Genomic DNA, 20,329 nt, shown 5'->3' with positions numbered 1-20,329 from the left:
GCGTAACGTCCAAGTGGGATATTCAGGCACAGCATTGGTCAGAAATAAATAGCAAACTAGCCAACAAATAGCATAGCCATAAATTGCAAGAAAATAACTGTACAATTGCTATATCCAGATATAGTTCATAAATAGCAAGCAAATAGCTGTACAATTGCTATATGAATATTGGCAATTGAAATAGCTAACCAATAGATGTACAATTGCTATACTTGATATTGCCACAAATAGTAAACCAATAGATGTACAATTGCTATACTTGATATTGCTACAAATAGTAAACCAATAGCTGTACAATTGCTATACTTGATATTGCCACAAATAGTAAACCAATAGATGTACAATTGCTATACTTGATATTGCCACAAATAGTAAACCAATAGATGTACAATTGCTATACTTGATATTGCCACAAATAGTAAACCAATAGATGTACAATTGCTATACTTGATATTGCCACAAATAGTAAACCAATAGATGTACAATTGCTATACTTGATATTGCTACAAATAGTAAACCAATAGCTGTACAATTGCTATACTTGATATTGCCACAAATAGTAAACCAATAGATGTACAATTGCTATACTTGATATTGCCACAAATAGTAAACCAATAGATGTACAATTGCTATACTTGATATTGCCACAAATAGCAAACCAATAGCTGTACAATTGCTATACTTGATATTGCTACAAATAGCAAACCAACAGCTGTACAATTGCTATACTTGATATTGCTACAAATAGCTGTACAATTGCTATACATGATATTGCCACAAATAGCTTGCAATTGCTATACATGATATTGCCACAAATAGCAAACAAATAGCTTGCAATTGCTATACTTGATATTGCCACAAATAGCAAACAAATAGCTGTGCAATTGCTATACTTGATATTGCTACAAATAGCAAACAAATAGCTTGCAATTTCTATACTTGATATTGCCACAAATAGTAAGCCAATAGCTTGCAATTGCTATACTTGATATTGCTACAAATAGCAAACCAACAGCTGTACAATTGCTATACTTGATATTGCTACAAATAGCTGTACAATTGCTATACATGATATTGCCACAAATAGCTTGCAATTGCTATACATGATATTGCCACAAATAGCAAACAAATAGCTGTACAATTGCTATACATGATATTGCCACAAATAGCTTGCAATTGCTATACATGATATTGCCACAAATAGCAAACAAATAGCTTGCAATTGCTATACTTGATATTGCCACAAATAGTAAACCAATAGATGTGCAATTGCTATACTTGATATTGCTACAAATAGCAAACAAATAGCTTGCAATTGCTATACTTGATATTGCCACAAATAGTAAGCCAATAGCTTGCAATTGCTATACGTGATATTGCCACAAATAGCAAGCAAATAGCTGTGCAATTACTATACTTGATATTGCTACAAATAGTAAACTAATAGCTGTGCAATTTCTATACTTGATATTGCCACAAATAGTAAGCCAATAGCTTGCAATTGCTATACTTGATATTGCCACAAATAGTAAGCCAATAGCTTGCAATTGCTATACGTGATATTGCCACAAATAGCAAGCAAATAGCTGTGCAATTACTATACTTGATATTGCTACAAATAGTAAACCAATAGCTGTACAATTGCTATACTTGATATTGCTACAAATAGCAAACAAATAGCTTGCAATTGCTATACTTGATATTGCCACAAATAGTAAACCAATAGCTGTACAATTGCTATACTTGATATTGCCACAAATAGCAAACAAATAGCTGTACAATTGCTATACTTGATATTGCCACAAATAGTAAGCCAATAGCTTGCAATTGCTATACGTGATATTGCTACAAATAGTAAACCAATAGATGTACAATTGCTATACTTGATATTGCCACAAATAGCAAACAAATAGCTGTACAATTGCTATACTTGATATTGCCACAAATAGTAAGCCAATAGCTTGCAATTGCTATACTTGATATTGCCACAAATAGCAAACCAATAGCTGTGCAATTTCTATACTTGATAATAGCCATAAATAAATAGAAAACCAATATCTGTGCAATTGCTACTTCATGGTATTGCCATAAATAACAAACACATAGAGGTGCAATTGCTACTTGCTATTGCCATAAAAAAAAGCAGTGTAATTGCTATACACGCTGGTTCACATTTAATAAACCCAGTGGATATTTCGAATTTGTATAGGGTTACCCAGGTGTTTTTATTTGGTTCATCTGAGTCGTCGTTGTAAACAGATGAATGTGTTTGGCCTACCCTCAGTAGAGACGAAAGTCGTTATATCTTTAAGACACATAATATATTCAATAATTATTTTCTTTATTTACACAATACTTTTACATCGAAACACCACATTTTGTTTCATTAATAATCCTTACAAATTAGGCCTACGTTAAGAATGTTTACAAGATTATCATTAGGCTATAAAGTAATACAACAAACAAAACCCCAAAATGTTACTTACAATTTTACATTGGTCACATGTGACATTGATAATTCTTCATCTAATCAAAAGCAAACTGCATTTTGTTTTTAATAACATTTCCAACAGTAAAACAAAATCAAAATTACTACTTATTAGTTAATTATGTTGGAAGTCTACCTTGAACATTCCCATTTCACTAATCCACAGTGGGATTCCATTGCACCTAAGATATCGAAGGTATATTTTAGTTTCCTACCAAGGCCTGCTAAGCGCTATCAGTACGGTAGTCCAGGATTAAAACATGTTTAAAACCAAGTTTAAAACATTAGGCCCTGTTAAGTGCTACGTGTATAAAATATTAATTATACAATTATATAATCGCAGTCAAAATAACCTGATTCGTATAATTTACATTTTTAAGCCCGGTGCGTAGCACTTAACAGGGCGTATTAGTAGGACCCATGTTTTAAAATGTATTTAATGATTTTCCATTCGCCATGTAAAAACAAACCAAGTCAGTATAATAGCTGTAATAGTCTTTGGTCACATGGTACCGGTACGTACATTCATTGTAATACGATTATTATAAAAACCCTTAATAATGTTTAATATGTTAACTATTTAGAAAAGCATTTTTGTACAAAGCTGGTAAAAAATTACTTTACAGGTATACATGAGTATCAAAGATGACGACAAATTATTATGTTTTAGACAATTTTACTAAAAATGGTATAATAATATTTAATTTGCAACTATAACAACATATTAGACGTATCTTCTAAATATGGTCTGGTGTGACGTCAATTTACCATATACGCGGTAATTAGGCCTATATGATTAATTTGGAAACGTGTTTATAAGACTTCAACAACTGTCTGTCGTAAAAGTTGTCGAACGTACATCAGTCTTAGTTTATCTTTAATCAATTTGATTTTTAATGTTATAAAATATAAAACCGTCGGTAGCCTAATTAATTTGTATGACATCATTCTATTTAATACTGATACTGTTATTATTTTGTCTTACAAAATGACCATAACCTAAACATACTATTTTATATAGATTCTATCAAGTTATCGTTGAGCTTGGTTCCCAGTAGGACGCAACGCAACGAAATAAACGCAACGCAAGCTTGTTGACCAATGAAAGCGAAAGTTCAAATAGTCCATTGTTTGTGATTGGTCAAATTACTAATTGCGTTGTGCTTAGATCCTTGCGTCCTAGTGGGAAACAAGCTTTAAGCCTACACTGAACGAGTGCACAGCAAGGTACCAGAATAAACAATACGGCCGCCTAATATTGCATAGATAAACCAAACAATGACAATATCTGTCTATACAACATTATGTTATTCGCGTTAGTTTCCAGTAAAGCGTGGTTCCCACTAGCGACGCAACACGTCGGACGTAACGCAACGCATGTGAATTGACCAATCACAAGCGATGGCTTATTCGCTTGTGATTGCTAACTGTCTATAACTCCGCTTGCGTTGCGTTTACGTCCTTGCGTTACGTTCTAAGGAACCAAGCTCAAGTAAACGTGCTTTTGTAGATCAATAATAATAAATTGTAGCCTTTGAAATCTACCATAATATTTAAGCTTGGTTCCCACTAGAACGTAACGCAAGGACGTAAACGCAATGCAAGCGTTTTAACCAATGACAAGCGAAGTTATAGACAGTTAGCAATCACAAGCGAATAAGCCATCGCTTGTGATTGGTCAATTCACTTGCGTTGCGTTACGTCGCTAGTGGGAACCACGCTTTAGCAAAACACATTTTTGCTAATATAGGCCTTTTTTTTAAAAACATTTTATGCACTCAGCTCATTTTCTCACAAAATCACACAACTTCAATAATTATATAAAATGTACAATGTTATAATATATATCTTATAATTTAAACTTAATTAACTTCACAATATATCAAACTATATTCTATTTTAACGTCATCAAAATAGATTCGTTTTAGAGCTTTTATTTGACATTATCCATACATATAATTTTTTTCGTTTAATAATATATTTAATTTTTTATATTTTATATATATATAAAATTATAAACGTGACGTATATTACATGTTACTGTATGTCTATAAGATATTTCTACATATTTATAAGTATATAATGATAATTAAAATATATTATAAACATGTTATCAACTAGGCCTAGTATCTTCCAATTTAATAGTAATTAATACTTGTCTGTGTCTACAATAGGCACAGTAAGTATAATAATATTGGCAATAGGCAGAAGTCTACAATAAGATATTTGATATTTTACTGAAAAGTATATCCACCGAGCGCCTTCATCGCCTCTAGATGAGATATATATATCGGCCTATACAATTTCATGTTGTTTATTATGTCTCTGATTGGTCCCAATGTATAACATTTTAATTGGAAAGATACCATGTTTAATACTGTATACAAGATCTTATATCGAATATATATTATAATTAAATGACTGTATAATATCACCGACTTCCTTATGCAAATATGTCATACATGAACATTTAGTCAGCACCTGCTGCCTTGTCCATTTGAGTTTAATCCTTTAACATGTGATCAACACATTACAATTAAAGTAATTACTTTGCCGTCTACAAAATAATACTAATTTTGTTTTGTTGTAATACAACTTTAGACCCAAAAGCAAAGGTAATATTTTCTGGTTTTTTTTAAACAATGTTGAGCACAATACTAGTTTGAGAGCGAACTTACAAAAGTCAAACTTTAAGAGACAATAATTATTATTTATCAAAAATATATATATTTGTTTTGGGTCGGTGAGGCAAGTGTTTAGTGAAAATATTGTGTATAGAAAAAAAACAGCTGCTAATAACACAAATCCTAATAATCATTTTTGTTTGAAGGGACAGAATTACATTTCTGATGGATGATATATAAATATAATTATTTGTATAATAAATAACGATAGAGATGATGAAGTACCAATGATTATTAGAGGTAGTAATTCTCACAACGCTGGGAATGCCTTATTATTTATGTATTCAACGCACTGCGTACACTACGCATGCGCCATGTCATACAGAATGCCTCATAACGTTGTTTCTTTTGCGGCATCCAGTCTTCTCATTGTTTCTCTTGTACTCACTGCGAATGGAGGAGACTGCGAATTTATCATTTGAGATTGCAGGATTGAAATGTCGTTAGGCCGCCTCTGCCAAACAGACTCCGTTGATAAATTGGTCGATGGACATACTTTGTTTGTGTAACGTTTTGCCAATGGAGGTGAAGGAAGCTCACTTGGTGGAAGAAGATGTTGGATCTCGCTAGGATGTCGATGCATTTCGCCCTTGGCAGCACCTGCCTTTCTGATTTTTAACGTCGCTGGAGGCGATTTAAACCGTAAAGAACCAGCTCTACCTTTTTCTGGTAATGAATTGGCTCTTGTTCGAACTTCTAAGTTATCCCAATCTGCGGTCGGAGAACAGTTACCTTCTGAAGACCCACGTGATCGTTCAAAAGGACCCCGGATATCAAATAAACGTGCGTTGCGGATTGGTTTCCGTGAGAATACTGATGGATTATACTGGTCTACTTCTGAATCAATCGAACCAATTGACTGTTTATTTTTTGCTTCGTGCGTTTTATCTGCGCTTCGAGGTGACAACAAAGACAAAGAAAAATGTCGAAGTCGGGTCAGTGGAGACATTTTAGTGACGTCTTCTTCTGTAATTTGCGGTTCATGTGATGTTTGCATTAAAGGCATCGCCGAACTGCGTCGTCGATTCATTCGTACGTCTTCATCATCGGAAGTCTCAAAACAGGACGAATCTTGCATGGTTGTTGACAGACGACTTTCTATAGTAACTCTTGTTGCTATAGTACTCTCGCTCTCCAAACGACTTCTGGGTCTACCGGTTGTTGCACACTGAGGACTAGATCTGGGAGTATGTTGCCGTTGATCAAGAGGAACTGAAACAATCACTACTGGAGGTTCACCATGATGGCTCTTTCCTAATCCAGAGTCACTTTCATGATGCCACCTCTTTGACATGTCATGGCTTGCTGGAGACATGCGTCTTCCAACGCTGTGACTTGCTGAGCGATTGTTGTACTGAATCTTTGGTGTCGGTATCCAGAGGAAGCGCTGTAACATCTTCTTGAGATCCTTCTTGAAATGTTGTGTAAATATAGTATAAAGAAATGGATTGAAGAAAGAGTTGATTGGTAGTATGAACACTGTTAAAAATTTGGCACTCTGAATTTTTATGATATGCAATCCGAACGCTGAGGTAAGGCTAAAGAACGCTATGGGCGCCCAACAAATAAAGTCAGTAAAGATGAGAATCGACATCCGCTGAGCTACTCGCGAATCATTACAGTTCCAGGCATGAGAACCACGAATTGCAAGATAAATACTCAGATAACACAATAGAATCACAAGGAATGCAAATCCATTTAATATCATCAAAGTAGCAATGTAAGTTAAAGCTGTAATGTCACGGGTTTCAAACGGCAGACAGACAGAATAACGATGGTAATTATTGATGCCAATCAGAGGAAGACTCGCCGATACCATAGCGAATATCCAACCGAATACCATAACAACAGCAGCTGTTCGGAGCTTCAGACGTTTGTTAAGATTAACTGCATGACGTATAGCATAGAATCTTTCCAAAGTAATAACGGTTAAAGTGTAAATTGACAATTCACTTGAGAAAACAGCCATAAACCCAGCACCATTACACCCATTGCTTCTCTGCCAATGAAGACCATGTTCCCGAAACTCGTGCATCGTCATAACGTCGACTATTGCTAATATTCCTATGTATACTCCCATCGCAAAGTCAGCACAGGCTAAATTAAGAACAAGGAACCGTGGTACATCCATTTTTGTTCTGCTTACACAAATCACGAAGATGACCGTTGCATTACCAATAATAGCAGTTATAAAGACAATCCAAACTCCAATACGTAGCAGCAATGATCCCAACAGTTGTTCACAAGGCCAGAACGGATCTGGAAGTAAACAATAAGTTATTAGAAATCCTTTAATTTGACGGTTGATATGAATGCGGCGAGACATTAGCATCCAGAGGGCAATGTCAGATGAAAGTAAATTATTTTTTGGTGCCGACCCTCCCGAGAATTGTAAATAAAATTCATATAAGTACACACTCATGCCAAGATTTGTGTTTGAGAATATTTACTGAGTCCCACCATTGCTTACCGTCGAGGTGAAAACACAACAAGAATATGAAAACCGTTTTAAATTGCTCGTAATGACGCATTGGAAATAACATTTTAGAATTTTGAGAATGTGTTACGGGCGTCGATTGATAATATTGGCAAGAGAATGATTGTAGGCTTAAACCTCACATTGCCCTGTCCAGTATCATAAGCAACTTCCGTTTCACATTTACGTCTGTATCATAGACCCAATAAGTAAACACTTAACCAACCATTATATAGGCATCGGAATTTGTCTATGGATACCGGAAAAGTCATAATGATATGGATATGCAGTACAGTACTAGAAATCTAGTTGCATTTGGAATATTGTATAATTACCAACCTGGCATAGGCTTGCAATCTACAATGTTCTCTATTGTAAATTCAATCGCAGATGAATATTCTCGATTCATTGATCCATCATAATTATCCATATTGACCGTGTCTTCGTCCATATTATTGTGTATTACGTCACCCACACGTTTAAGTGTATCTTCAAAGAGAGAATCTTCTTCGAGTGTCGTGGGATTTGATAGTCCATATTCCGATTCGTAGGTCCCTTCATACGATGGTTCATAGTAACTCATGAAACTCTCGAAAGACTTATACACATAATTACCTATAGACAAAATGAAATTAATTGATTTTAACAGAATTCTTTTGCTGGAACAGACAAAAATATGACACAAAAAAAACCGACTGGAATATAATAACATAATAACAAAAAACAATAACTTGAGAAACTCTGTGCCCTCTGTGCAGGGAAGAGTACCATGCATTCACTCTTCCCTGCTCTGAGCGATGTTACGCACTCATTGAAAATGCTGATCTATACGCTGTTCTATTGTAGTAGTACCAACACAAACTACAGTGTTTATAACTCGAGGTTGCTAATGTACGCATTTACAGTAATAGAGAGACTGTCTCGCTTGTGCCTGAATATTCGAGTACACTTTATACACTGTATTAACGCCATTGATAAAATGAAATACATTTATACAGTGCGGTAAATACCACCAACGAAATAAGTACAATACTAACCATAATTAGACCAGTTTGTAGCGTTTTCGTGTCCCCCAAGCCAAGAATATTCTTCTTCCAGTTCTAGCGGATCCACTTGTTTATTCAAATATTCACAGCAATGGTATGCTGAAGCCGCTCTTAGAGTCAGTAAAGCCGGGAAGCTTTCCTTCGGTGGAAAATCCAGTAGTTTATCGTTAAATGCCACCTTCAATTCGATAAGTGAATCAAAACCTATGCTGGGAAATTTTGGGAATTCGTTGTTCGCAAGGTTTCTGTGAATTAAATGTTTGCAATGTTTAGGATAATGCCATTATTATAGTTTCCATTAACAAATCGTTTTGGAAGATTGTAACATATTCAATCGCTAAATCATGAATAAAAATGATAAAAACTTATTTCAGTTATTTGTGATATACACTCTAGTGGTAAATACCTTTATCCAAGTGCTTGGATGGCGTGTACAGTATATTTTAAACGCGTTGTTTTAATTATTTTATAAACACTTACAAATCGTTTAAATTCTTTGTTGCAACAAAGGTGCCTTCGTCAATATGTACAATTGAGTTGTTACTCATATCTCTGCAAATAAAAACAATATTAAAGTTTGTTAAAAAAGTAAGCTTGAATTTGATTATCTTATCCATGATTCTTTTGACTATTTAGCATGCAAAAACTGGATCAAACTGGTTATCAAAATAATGATCAATAAACAATTTGTACGAACGATTCAGATACCAAAAGGTAACTTGCTAAACATCTAATCAGAAAGACGTAAAATTTATTTTTTTTATTACTTTTATTTTCTAGTTTCTGAAAATCTTGCATTTAACATGGTTTGATATTGATTGAAATGGATTTAAATACTCTCACTAGCAATCTGAAAACAGATCGGAATTCAGCTGAATCAGTTTTGTGTAACCAATTAAAAGAATTATATTCATAACGTTAACTTACAAGTATAACAGATTTTCCAATCCCTGTAAAGAATCGTTTCGAAGGTGCGTTATCTTGTTCTTATGTAAAATCAAGTCTTGCAAATTCTTCAGATTTTTGAAAGGCGAGTTGTCTAATGAGGTTATAGCATTCTTACCCAAATTTCTACAAAAGAATAAGTAAAAACTATCATAAAAAAAACGTAATTAATGTATTATTTGTGCTGTATAACATAAGCAGCTGTGGTTTATAGACAAACAGAATAACATTAAAATTAAACTTTCTTTTTGAAAGCTTTGATCGTCGAGTCGAGTCAATACCAGAGTTCCGTCAGCCGATTACCTGTAGTAGGGCTACTGCAGTATCTTCAATTTATCAAGTGTGACTTTACACAGCGTTTTTTACATTTTTTTCTTACGATTTATTATATAATGAAGGCCTATAGTTATTCATATATTGTTTCAGTTTTCGAATGTTGACGGTTAGTAGTATTCTAGTACGATCAAAATGAATACATAATCATTTTTCACTCGCTTCAATTTAATATGTGAACTATGTAAAATCCAATGTTTACAAGTGTTTAAAGTTAGGTTGCGGATCACAAGGGCTTCATGTACTCTGATCACTTATAGACGCACTGTGTACACGTTCTTTTATTAGAGCCGTCTAAATATCGAGGTCGCAGTTCATGCTGTCCTCTGACTCATATTTTAAGTCGTTTACCCTTCATCTAATTGTATATACTATTTAAAGTTCTAATTATCGGATTTACTGAATGATAACAACAACAAAAACATGTCGACGTATTCAAAAACTAATTAAAATAACGTTCTCTTTAAACTTACATCATCTTCAAACTTGTACATCCAGAAAGATCGGGTATCATTTTGATGTTATTATAATGCAATTCTCTGTATTTAAATAGAATAAAATAAATGAAGACAATAATCATTAAGGCTTAGTCGTTTAGAATGAGTAACGGATTTATTATATAATATTATTATATAAATAGTATGATCGTATACTAAATCCTTCTACTTTAGGCTATTTCCGTCAAACCATGTCGAGTTTGTCAAATAATAGTACAGGTTTTTTGTAGAATTTTAACTGCTCTTATATCATGCCATAATTATTAAGGATCAATATTCAGTAAATCGAGTGATAGCGCCTCCTGGAGCGCAAGCAACTCTAATGTTATACTGTATACAAAAGACTAAACATTCCGTTCGAGTTTGTATCGGCAAAAACAATACACACAATATCGCCACCTATGTGTATGAAAAGTCATGAAAAAGACATGAAAAGTCAGGTGAAACAGCAAAAAACAGATATTTATCTAAAGTGAATGAACTGTATTGTTTTTAGTCAACTTACAAGGTTGTTAACTTTTTCATATGCTTGCATAGATCCTCTGGTATTTCAGAGAATCCACAGTTGTCGATGACTCTGTAGAAAATAGCACACGGATTAATAAACCACAATATATTATAATGAATGATTAATACGAAGTTAAAAATAGGTTTCGATACAATGCCAAACATCCATTCTTGTTTTCAGTGATTCTTGCAAAAAATATAATATGATTTTGATTTTCAATCTTCATTTAATAATTGAGAGAAACCAATTTTTACAAATTATTCTTATTTAATAATTTTTTTCTTCGTTTTTGGAGTTATTATTTTTTATTTTCACAAACAAATTTCCAGTTATTTCTTTATTTTTTAAGACAATCTGGTGATTATATCTATACGACATTAATTCATATAATTAATATAAATAAATGAAACAATTGAATAATAATAAATTCAATTATCTCTGTTTAGTGAATTTGTATTTGTAGTAAACTCCAAATCAACTTTCCTATATTGACCGAAAACAATGCAATGTAATTTAGCTCTTTGCTTATTTAATTACTTTTTTTTTATTTGTTTTAATTTGCCTTTGGATGGATATAATTCTACTTAAATAACATATTTTTACTTAATGACATTATATACATTTTCAGTGAAAATCTATATTTGAACTTTTCTTTTAAAAAGAGTCTACACTATCCAAGTTTACGTGACAACAAAAATATGAAATGTCCATAATGGACACGATGACTTCATATTACTACCATATTTGGGCAAATCACACTTTTTTTGTCAAACTAGTTTGATAGTGTAGACAGAGCTTTAGAACAGTAAACAATCATCAGATGAATAAAATACACTTGTTACGTCACACTTGTTACGTCAAACGACGTTAAAATGCTTAAAACGCAAGTTGGTCGGATTTAGCTCGCAGACAACTTACATCGTCTGTAGATTGTAAGTTCCGTTCAAATTAGGAAACATGTGCATCTTTGTAGCTCTTGATAGTTTCCTGAAAATAAATAAGCAAATATCGCATTTAGCATCTATTCAATTATTAAATTTGAAAAGGTCATGCGGGCATTTTAATCTCGCCTAGTTATTATATTATTAATTTTCGTTTATCTGAGATGACAAATTTATAAAACTAAAAAAAATTAAATTATTTTTTTTTTATTCGTCAATACAATTCTATTTTGCTATTAATATTATATTGTAACTTAATTTGTGTTTATCTGAGATAAAAAGAAAAAAAAATATTCTCTAAACGACTGTATAGTATAATCATTTGTCAAATTCAACTGAAAACATTTATTTCAAACAGTATTTATTTAGTAGTGTCTACAAGAGAGACAAGTCCATGTGCCGGTCAATTATGGCTGCGTTTGCGCACCATGAGTGATGTAGTTATAAGGCCTCGATGCTGTTGGAATATTTTGGTAATATATGTTTTGCATGTATCTCCTTGTGCAGTATATCATAACCTAACCCTTAACCTACACCTCACGATACCGTACTGGGCACACATGGAATACAAATGGCATGCTGTATTACCAAATATACCTATGCCTATACCAGAGCATACCATTATTGGAGATAAAGCACCAAGAATCGGGTAAAAAAAAGAACTTAACAATTCATTCAAAACAAAACTAATCAATTAAAAGTCTCTAAAATCATTTTTTCTTGATTTTCAACAAGAGTGTATAATGTGATTGTAATTTGTATGCATCGTGTTGAAAGCCTTCAGTGCACAAGTGTTGGAGAATTGTACATTATAGTATGATATAATTTGTAAAACATGGAGTTTGAAGGATTTTATTCTTCTATACTCACAACACAGTTAACTTGGATAAGTTTATGAATGCTCCATTGCCAACGAGGATTATGTCATTGCCGTCTAGAACAATCTTTGCCAGGTTCGTGTTGTGCATAAACGCACCATCAGGAATATATTGTATGTGATTATGCGACAGATCTCTGAAATATAATAGATAAATAAAATTGTCAAAAACCATACTAAAAGTTATTTTGTATACTATACCGTATAGTGTGTTTTAATTTATTTAGTTTCATGTATGAATTCCATATTTAAATCATTGTAAAATTAAATGAGGAACAATTAATTTGTAAAAACAAGCACAGACACAGAAAAGAGACAAGAAAGAAGATAGGCTTATTTATTGAAATGGAATACTAATATAATACTATTACTATGTATAAACAAATAACGAATAAGTTTTGAAGAATGGAAAATGTAAAAGTTTATCCACAGTGATTGTCACAACAGTTATAATATTACATAAAGCTTGGTTTCCACTAGAACGCAAAGTAATGACGTGGACGTAACGCAAGATGACCAATGACTAGCGACTATTTTGGAATAATCCATCGTTTGTTCACTTTCTCAAGTGCTCTGCCAAACGCATGCATACGGTACTGATTGTCCGATCAGATTTTAAAATATTAATTTTTAAATAACTCTTATGGATTTCTGAACATTTATAATACAAACTTTACTAATACAAATCAACTAAAATGTTTTCTCTTCCATAGGTCTACGCGTTTTATACATACCAACACCACTGAAAACCATGGGTGTTTTACGTTACAACAAAAACCTGCGTTTTTATACCCTAAACAGACTGTAATAATACTCCCTATATTTATTTTAAATACGATCTAATAGCTATGAATTAGTATTGGTCCTATACTATTTTTATTTTACCTATCTAAAAGTACATTCAAAAATAACAATCAGATCAAATCACATTTTATTGAAAATAATAATTAAAGGATGGATCCAATTTTGTTTAAACCACTAGACGTTAAATTTAGAAAGAGATGAGATTTCCTCGAATATAAATCTTTGTTTTCATAAGTAATAAGCTTGTATAAAATATACAATGAACATATGCCTAAAGTTCGCCAAACTTCTGTTTTATTTCTTGCACATGTTGTTTTCTTATCATATTTCTATTTTTATTCAAGGACTTTTAGCGGGTCCTTGGTTTAACTTTATGGTATCCTGATATTGAATTCTGAACCACATTCTCCACAGTATTCAAGTTAATCAGCCACAGGGGTCAAACATTTTGAGGAGGCCACCTGAACTGGAGTCTCTGGCTTACAACAAACTTAAATTATTAAAAAAATATATAATATTTATTTTTCTATTCTATCAGTATGTCTTGTAATACCTGACATGTTTGGTGTTTGTAGTCATTTAATCAGAAAAGGCAGAATTTCAATCGATAAATTTGATACGTTACAACGAAACAGACTTGAAAGGAAATTGTTCCTTAAAGACCCCTTCCCTGCAATTTTGGACGTTTTTTGGAAAATAATACATATATATCACTTTAAAAACATTAAACCATGTCATTCCTTGTCTTAAATGTACGTTTTATGGTAAATTATGATAAAAAGTGAGAAACAATGCACTACCTAAGTAGCTCGCGGCGATCGACCTCTCGTGGACGGTCTTAGGCCTAGCCTAGCTAGGCTTAGTTTTGTAGGCCTAGCTGGTAAACATCGATAACGTACGAACATCGTACGCTAGCTATATACCTAGCCTGACGTTGTATAGTTGCTGCATTAATTGTCTTTCTATTTTTGCCAGACTCCGTTGATACAAATTGGGGAAAACCCGGTATTTTCGCTGAAAAGTTAGGAGTCTTCCATTTGTTTTGGCTTCACGATCGATCGAAAAGTGGGCGAATTACAGGTGAAAAACAAAAATATCAATCCGCGCGCAATGCATTTTGGGATTTATAGCGGGCCGCTATAATTATTAGAATCGATTTATTTTTCACATTTTTAACCGTTTAAAGACGAAAAAAGTTATCACAATAGGACCATATAGTATTATTTTTACATTAAATATAGTTTGTGATCTTAAATTAGATCTAAAAAACGTAGGGAATGGGGCTTAGGCCACTTTTTATTTAATGACGTCAGTATAATCTATGCGTCCGTTAGAAAGAACGTTGATGAAAAAGATAGCCAAATGAGACGACAGAAGATGGACTATTTCAATATATAATCCAATCTACGTATATTTTAGGAATACGGTAATGATTTGCAATGTACTGTATATAATAATAAGCCTACGTTGCATATGATATACGCTCATACATGGTGTATGCAGTAGGCCTACAAGAGTGCATGACATGACTGGATGCCAATTGGAACGTTTTCAGAGGGAGTTTGTAGCTCTAGCGTTGAAAATACGACATGAAATACTTGATGAAATAGATGGATTCTTTGTTAATAGAAATCACATTCTTTCATGGAGTTATTTATACTCTTTGGTGGAGAAGATCAAAAAGCCGTTGTCCAGTGAACCTTGAAAGAACTTGTGACCATGAAAGTAATATAACAAAAAAGCAATACTTACAACCACGATAATTTTTCTAATGATTGTAATGCTGCCGGGACATCGGCCAGACGGTTTTTCTTTAAATACCTATATGAAAATTAAAGTATGATTTAATAATGTATGTCTTAATTACTAGTAAAGGAAATTGTTGTTGTGTTGAAACACCAGCCTTTTTGTAGCGATAATTGAATCAATTTTCAAGCAAATAGCAGATATAAAGGGTGCTGCAAGGTGCTCTTCTAGGAGGAATTAAGACCCGTTCTTAGAAGCCCTTTAACAAATATAGAATCATTCATTCACAGTGAGTACGTTTGTAGGCTGGAAAATTGTGTTTACTGAAATGTAAATCCTACCCCGGAATATACTTTTGTTCTGTACAGTAGGCCACGGACTTTGTTCATGTCAGACTATATTTACGTTACATACAATGTTTACTACTGATTTTTAAACAAAAATAAATTGATAATAAATCAGTATTTTTTAAATTAATAAATAGAATATAAATTTAAATATAAGCATAATTTAATGAAAACGGTTACGTAAAGAAGTCGAGCGGCGTTTTTATGTAAGAAATATTTCTTGTTTAAGATAGTAGGCCTAGATAGTAGGTCTACTTACAGCTGTGCTAGGTTATCCATTCCATTAAACGCCTTCTGGCCAATCGTACTGATTTCACAAAATTCCAGACGTCTGAAAAAATATATATATATAACTAATTACCAGCCTTCAATTAATAGAACATTTACATTACGATAATAATAATAATAGTTTTGTTCATGAAATCAGTAATCTAAAAATGTTAAATCAATCATGGGTGAAGTTTATTTAGAGTCACGTAATCCCGAACTAAACTGGAAAATTAATTCACCATCAAAAAACACCAACAAAATTATTTTTTCACTTATAAAATGACAATATAAAGTTAGATTCAATCAAAAACCTATTGACTGACAGCCAATTTGACTATTTGTAAAATACAGTTTTTTCAAGTAAATAATTTTAGCTTATCCCCTTTTTGGTCAAAGTAAATAACTTTTATATGACAGGTGTCAGAATAGCATACGGTACTCAAAACAAAACAAAATCAGGAGGACGATATCTTTAATGATAAATGTGTGTTTTTGGCAATTCTTTTGTTATTTTGGAAAATATTTAATTTACTATCGATCAGGTTAGGCTAGGTTTACAAAATATAACTTTAACGACGTTTCTGTTCGGAATGTGGACGGGAGAATTGGAAACAACATAATTAACACAACAATCGAGAAACACGCTCGAACTTTGATCATCAACTTTATGTATACATTCATTCTCGATCTTTATTTAACGGGATTTTTGGTCGATTTATTAGTTTCTTACAGTGATTCCAATCTTGACAGTTTACGGAATGCCTTGTCTTGGATTTCAGTAATACTGTTCCTGGACAGATCAAGTTTTTCTAATTGTCGACAGGTGCTCAGTGCCTCTTCGGGTACCTTAGTCAAAGGATTTCCTCCAATGCAGAGTGTTCTTAGTTTCGATATGTTTCTGAATGAGTTGGCCGGCAAGTTAGTGATGTGATTGTCACTCAGACACCTGTACAAATAATGAAAATATATGAAAGAATATTCAAAAACATTTATTATGACAAAATCAAAATGCGAGATAGATTTAAAAAGTAAAGATTAGTTTAACATCTTTTATGTGACGCCAAGATATTCTTTATTTTGTGACAGAAGAAACTTTTTTGATAAAATGTTTGTTCCAACGGTACCCCGTTTTATTGATTCAACGCTCAACTTTTGAAACTTATTGACAAGTCTGATTGATGGCAGTAGCTCTATTTTGGATAATAAATCTGGAAATTATGACAATAAGGAAACCGTCATTCGCAGGTGCATTAGTGAAGTTTGTATCGATGGTCGTTTCCAGAACTTTTTTTTTTTTGCTTTAAAAGTACAACTAATCTCACAATATTAAATAGTGTTATAATATTGATATTTAATTGGTATAAACGTACATAGACTGATAATGAGTTCTATTTCAGTTAGGTGAGGCCGAACAGTTACTGCCTCTCGTGGCATAAACATTCTCCCACAATGTTGACAAGAACCTAAACGTTCAATATCACCGTTAATAGACGGTACGTGATACGTAATTAACCAATAAAATAACAAGAAGGATACTTCCAGATGTGTTATGAAATAGACTAAAAGTACTCTCCTTGATTGGTTGTTTTACTTTATCGTTTTGGTTAATACGTTTGCTTAAAATCAGATACAGACACCGTTGTTTCGTGTTTTAGTTTTTGGCCTTATATTTTCAATAGATATCGAACAGAAACACTTACAGGTGTATTAAGGAACGTGGTCCAGAGTTCAAAGCATCAATTGGAACAGCTTTCAAGTTGTTTCCAGACAGAAGTCTAAAAGAAATGTTTGTTAGTTATTGTTAACAATGAATAAAATGATTTAGCAGAAGATTCTGCGTCCTACAACTAATATAACATACACAATTTTAGAAAGTTGCACACTATTAGTTGAAAGTCCTTTAAAGTACGGGACGCTGTTTGAGACATTGTTCATGTCGTGTCAGTAAAATAAACTTTTTTATAAAACTAAATTTTGTTCCAAACTATATTGCTGGCATGACGTCTAACTTTTGAAACTTACTGACAAATCTGATTGAATGCAGTAGCAGATTATCAGTGCTTCTCTAGATATCTTAGTTTTTTCATTCATTCATTTATTTAGCCAGAACAATACAAACAGCTTGAAAGCACGCCAAACGTAAACTATTTTACTGTAGCCCGTGGGCCTGGCAGTCCAAATTAAGAAATGATATCAATGTAATAGCAGACATGGAATAATGTGAATGAATCGAGTGGATCCAAAGTGCGTTTAACTCTTTCCTTTAAAATAAGTAAAACCTAAATAAAAAAACACAGGAATGTAATATAGTATAGAAATAAAATATGATAGAACAAAACTTACAATTCTTCAAGTTGTGTCAAGGTTGAAAAAGCCTTTTCATCTACATGATTAATTCTGTTGTTCACAAGATGCCTTATAACAAATATAAATGAAAATATATTAATTTCTAATAAAAAAGTAAGTAATATTCGACATTTACCAATCAACAGTTGTTTATCAACATTTCAGTAGTCATTATTTTATGTCTGTCTGTCTGTCGGTATTTTATTATCACTTTTCTAGTTATGTTTACTCTGACATGTCAGCATGTATGCTAGTCTGCGAGTCATTCACTCAGTCAGTTAAGTCTTTATGATAACTTGTTAATCAATCAGTTATGTCTGTCAGTTAGTCAGTCTGTATGTCGGTTAATCAATCATTTACATGATACAATTATTTTATTGCACAAAATGTAAAACAGCAGCTGAATTATGAAGTACTGTACAACATTATATTACATACATTGGAAAAACATATTTTTATGTTTAATTTAACGTTCCTCTCTCATTTAAACCGAAACATTTTTTTTTTCACTGTTAGTAAACGTATTAACATACAAATTATATAAATTTCTTTAGTAATTACTGTTTCTTGACAGACATTTTCTTGTGGGAAAAACAGTACTTCTGTCCACTTTCAATTAAAATGCGAACATTTCATGTTATTTTATTTTAGTAACAATTTGTTGTACTCTTTCTGTTTTGGCAAGAGTTTAACAATTTCTTCTAAAAGTAAACATCTGAAATAGTGAATGTTTTAAAACGAAAGACATAATGTGTCAGTCATTGCAACTAAGCGATTTGATTGGCAAATTGTACTAAGCCACATGAGGCTAACGATACATCTATTGAGATTTTCAAGTAAACTCATTGCATTAGTCACTGCGTTCAGTTTCCTTCCTTGAGCCAACTCCAAATAATGTAGGCCTACTACTCTTTAATAGAAACGGAAGAAGCAAAGTTATGTTATGTGTTATGCCACGACGGTAGTTACATGTAAAGTGTTTTTGCTTTAATGTTCTGCTTCAGATTTCAAGGTCAACAATCTGACCTACATTGTGCTTTGGAAGATTTTGGCGCGGATTTATGGAAAATGTGATTCGCGAAGTAATGTTTGGTCTCGAAAATAAATACAGTGCTTTCATAACATGGCATAATAACACTATACAAGACATATTATGTCTTGTATAGTGTATGGAAAAAATATTCTCTTTAATTGGGCCTGATTTTTTAACAGTAGGCTATATCAGAAATTAAGCTTTTTACTATCTATTGTCTATCTTTTTTTTAAGTAGTAGGCCTATATGGCCTAAAAGTAAGATGACTTTGTTTTGATTGCTTATTATTTTAAATTATGTTTTCTTTTTTAATTTGTATTAATATCAATGTAAATTTAGCATTTGTATATAGATAATTATGTTGCTCTGAGACTACAGCACAATACAATACAAAACAAAATTGAAAAGTAGGCCTATACAAAACCCACGACACATCAATCTCTATGGGTGAAAACTATTACGGAATATACGAGAGGTGATGAAAAGCGTCCGTTCATGACTTTAAAAACATAGAATTAGCGGAGTCTTGCAAAATTAAATGCGTTTTCAATGTTCACGTCACATGTCTCGTCGAATCAAAGGAAGAGATACTTTAGGGTAGTCATTGATTCATTTATCTTTAAAATAGAGTTAGTAGTCATGTTTACCAAAGCAATGGAATTATATATTTTTTTATATATAGATATTTATTATCCACATGACTGGTCTCGCCTTAGAGCGTAAATAATTTCATATGTATCGGAGTCATTTCCTTGCTTGGTTAAAAATAAAATAAAGTAATTTTCTGTTTCTAAGTTATTAAACAATCGTATATAGATATCATCAAGAACATTAAACACATGTTAACCTTTAATAAGTTTAAATGATAACGATTATTGACATGGCCTGTGATCTAATTTGAACGTTTCAAACGTGTTTAAAAGTGCTATTAAACCATTCAATCCAAGATTATTTTGTTTGTTCCACTTGTCTTGTTAAAATGATAATT

At 32.6% G+C, this 20,329-nt stretch overlaps 1 protein-coding gene across 1 annotated transcript in view; it reads right to left on the bottom strand.

The window, feature by feature from the left end:
- Window positions 1-4,187: 4,187 nt before the first annotated feature.
- Window positions 4,188-20,329, bottom strand: part of LOC140055733 (uncharacterized) — a 39,718-nt gene continuing 23,576 nt past the window's right edge. Inside the window, exons 3-16 of the mRNA XM_072101116.1 lie at window positions 18,306-18,377; window positions 17,663-17,737; window positions 16,693-16,908; window positions 15,952-16,023; window positions 15,352-15,420; window positions 12,789-12,932; window positions 11,896-11,964; window positions 10,975-11,046; window positions 10,446-10,511; window positions 9,622-9,765; window positions 9,175-9,246; window positions 8,686-8,939; window positions 7,988-8,263; window positions 4,188-7,431 (exon numbers count right to left, since the gene is read on the bottom strand). Of these exons, the coding sequence (XP_071957217.1) occupies window positions 5,504-7,431; window positions 7,988-8,263; window positions 8,686-8,939; window positions 9,175-9,246; window positions 9,622-9,765; window positions 10,446-10,511; window positions 10,975-11,046; window positions 11,896-11,964; window positions 12,789-12,932; window positions 15,352-15,420; window positions 15,952-16,023; window positions 16,693-16,908; window positions 17,663-17,737; window positions 18,306-18,377 (3,529 nt within the window). The 3' untranslated portion in view covers window positions 4,188-5,503. The remainder of the gene's footprint in view (window positions 7,432-7,987; window positions 8,264-8,685; window positions 8,940-9,174; window positions 9,247-9,621; window positions 9,766-10,445; window positions 10,512-10,974; window positions 11,047-11,895; window positions 11,965-12,788; window positions 12,933-15,351; window positions 15,421-15,951; window positions 16,024-16,692; window positions 16,909-17,662; window positions 17,738-18,305; window positions 18,378-20,329) is intronic.

This window comes from Antedon mediterranea, chromosome 7, assembly GCF_964355755.1.
Source record: "Antedon mediterranea chromosome 7, ecAntMedi1.1, whole genome shotgun sequence".
In the NCBI taxonomy this organism is placed as follows: domain Eukaryota; kingdom Metazoa; phylum Echinodermata; class Crinoidea; order Comatulida; family Antedonidae; genus Antedon; species Antedon mediterranea.
This window is presented reverse-complemented; position numbering and strand designations above follow the sequence as displayed.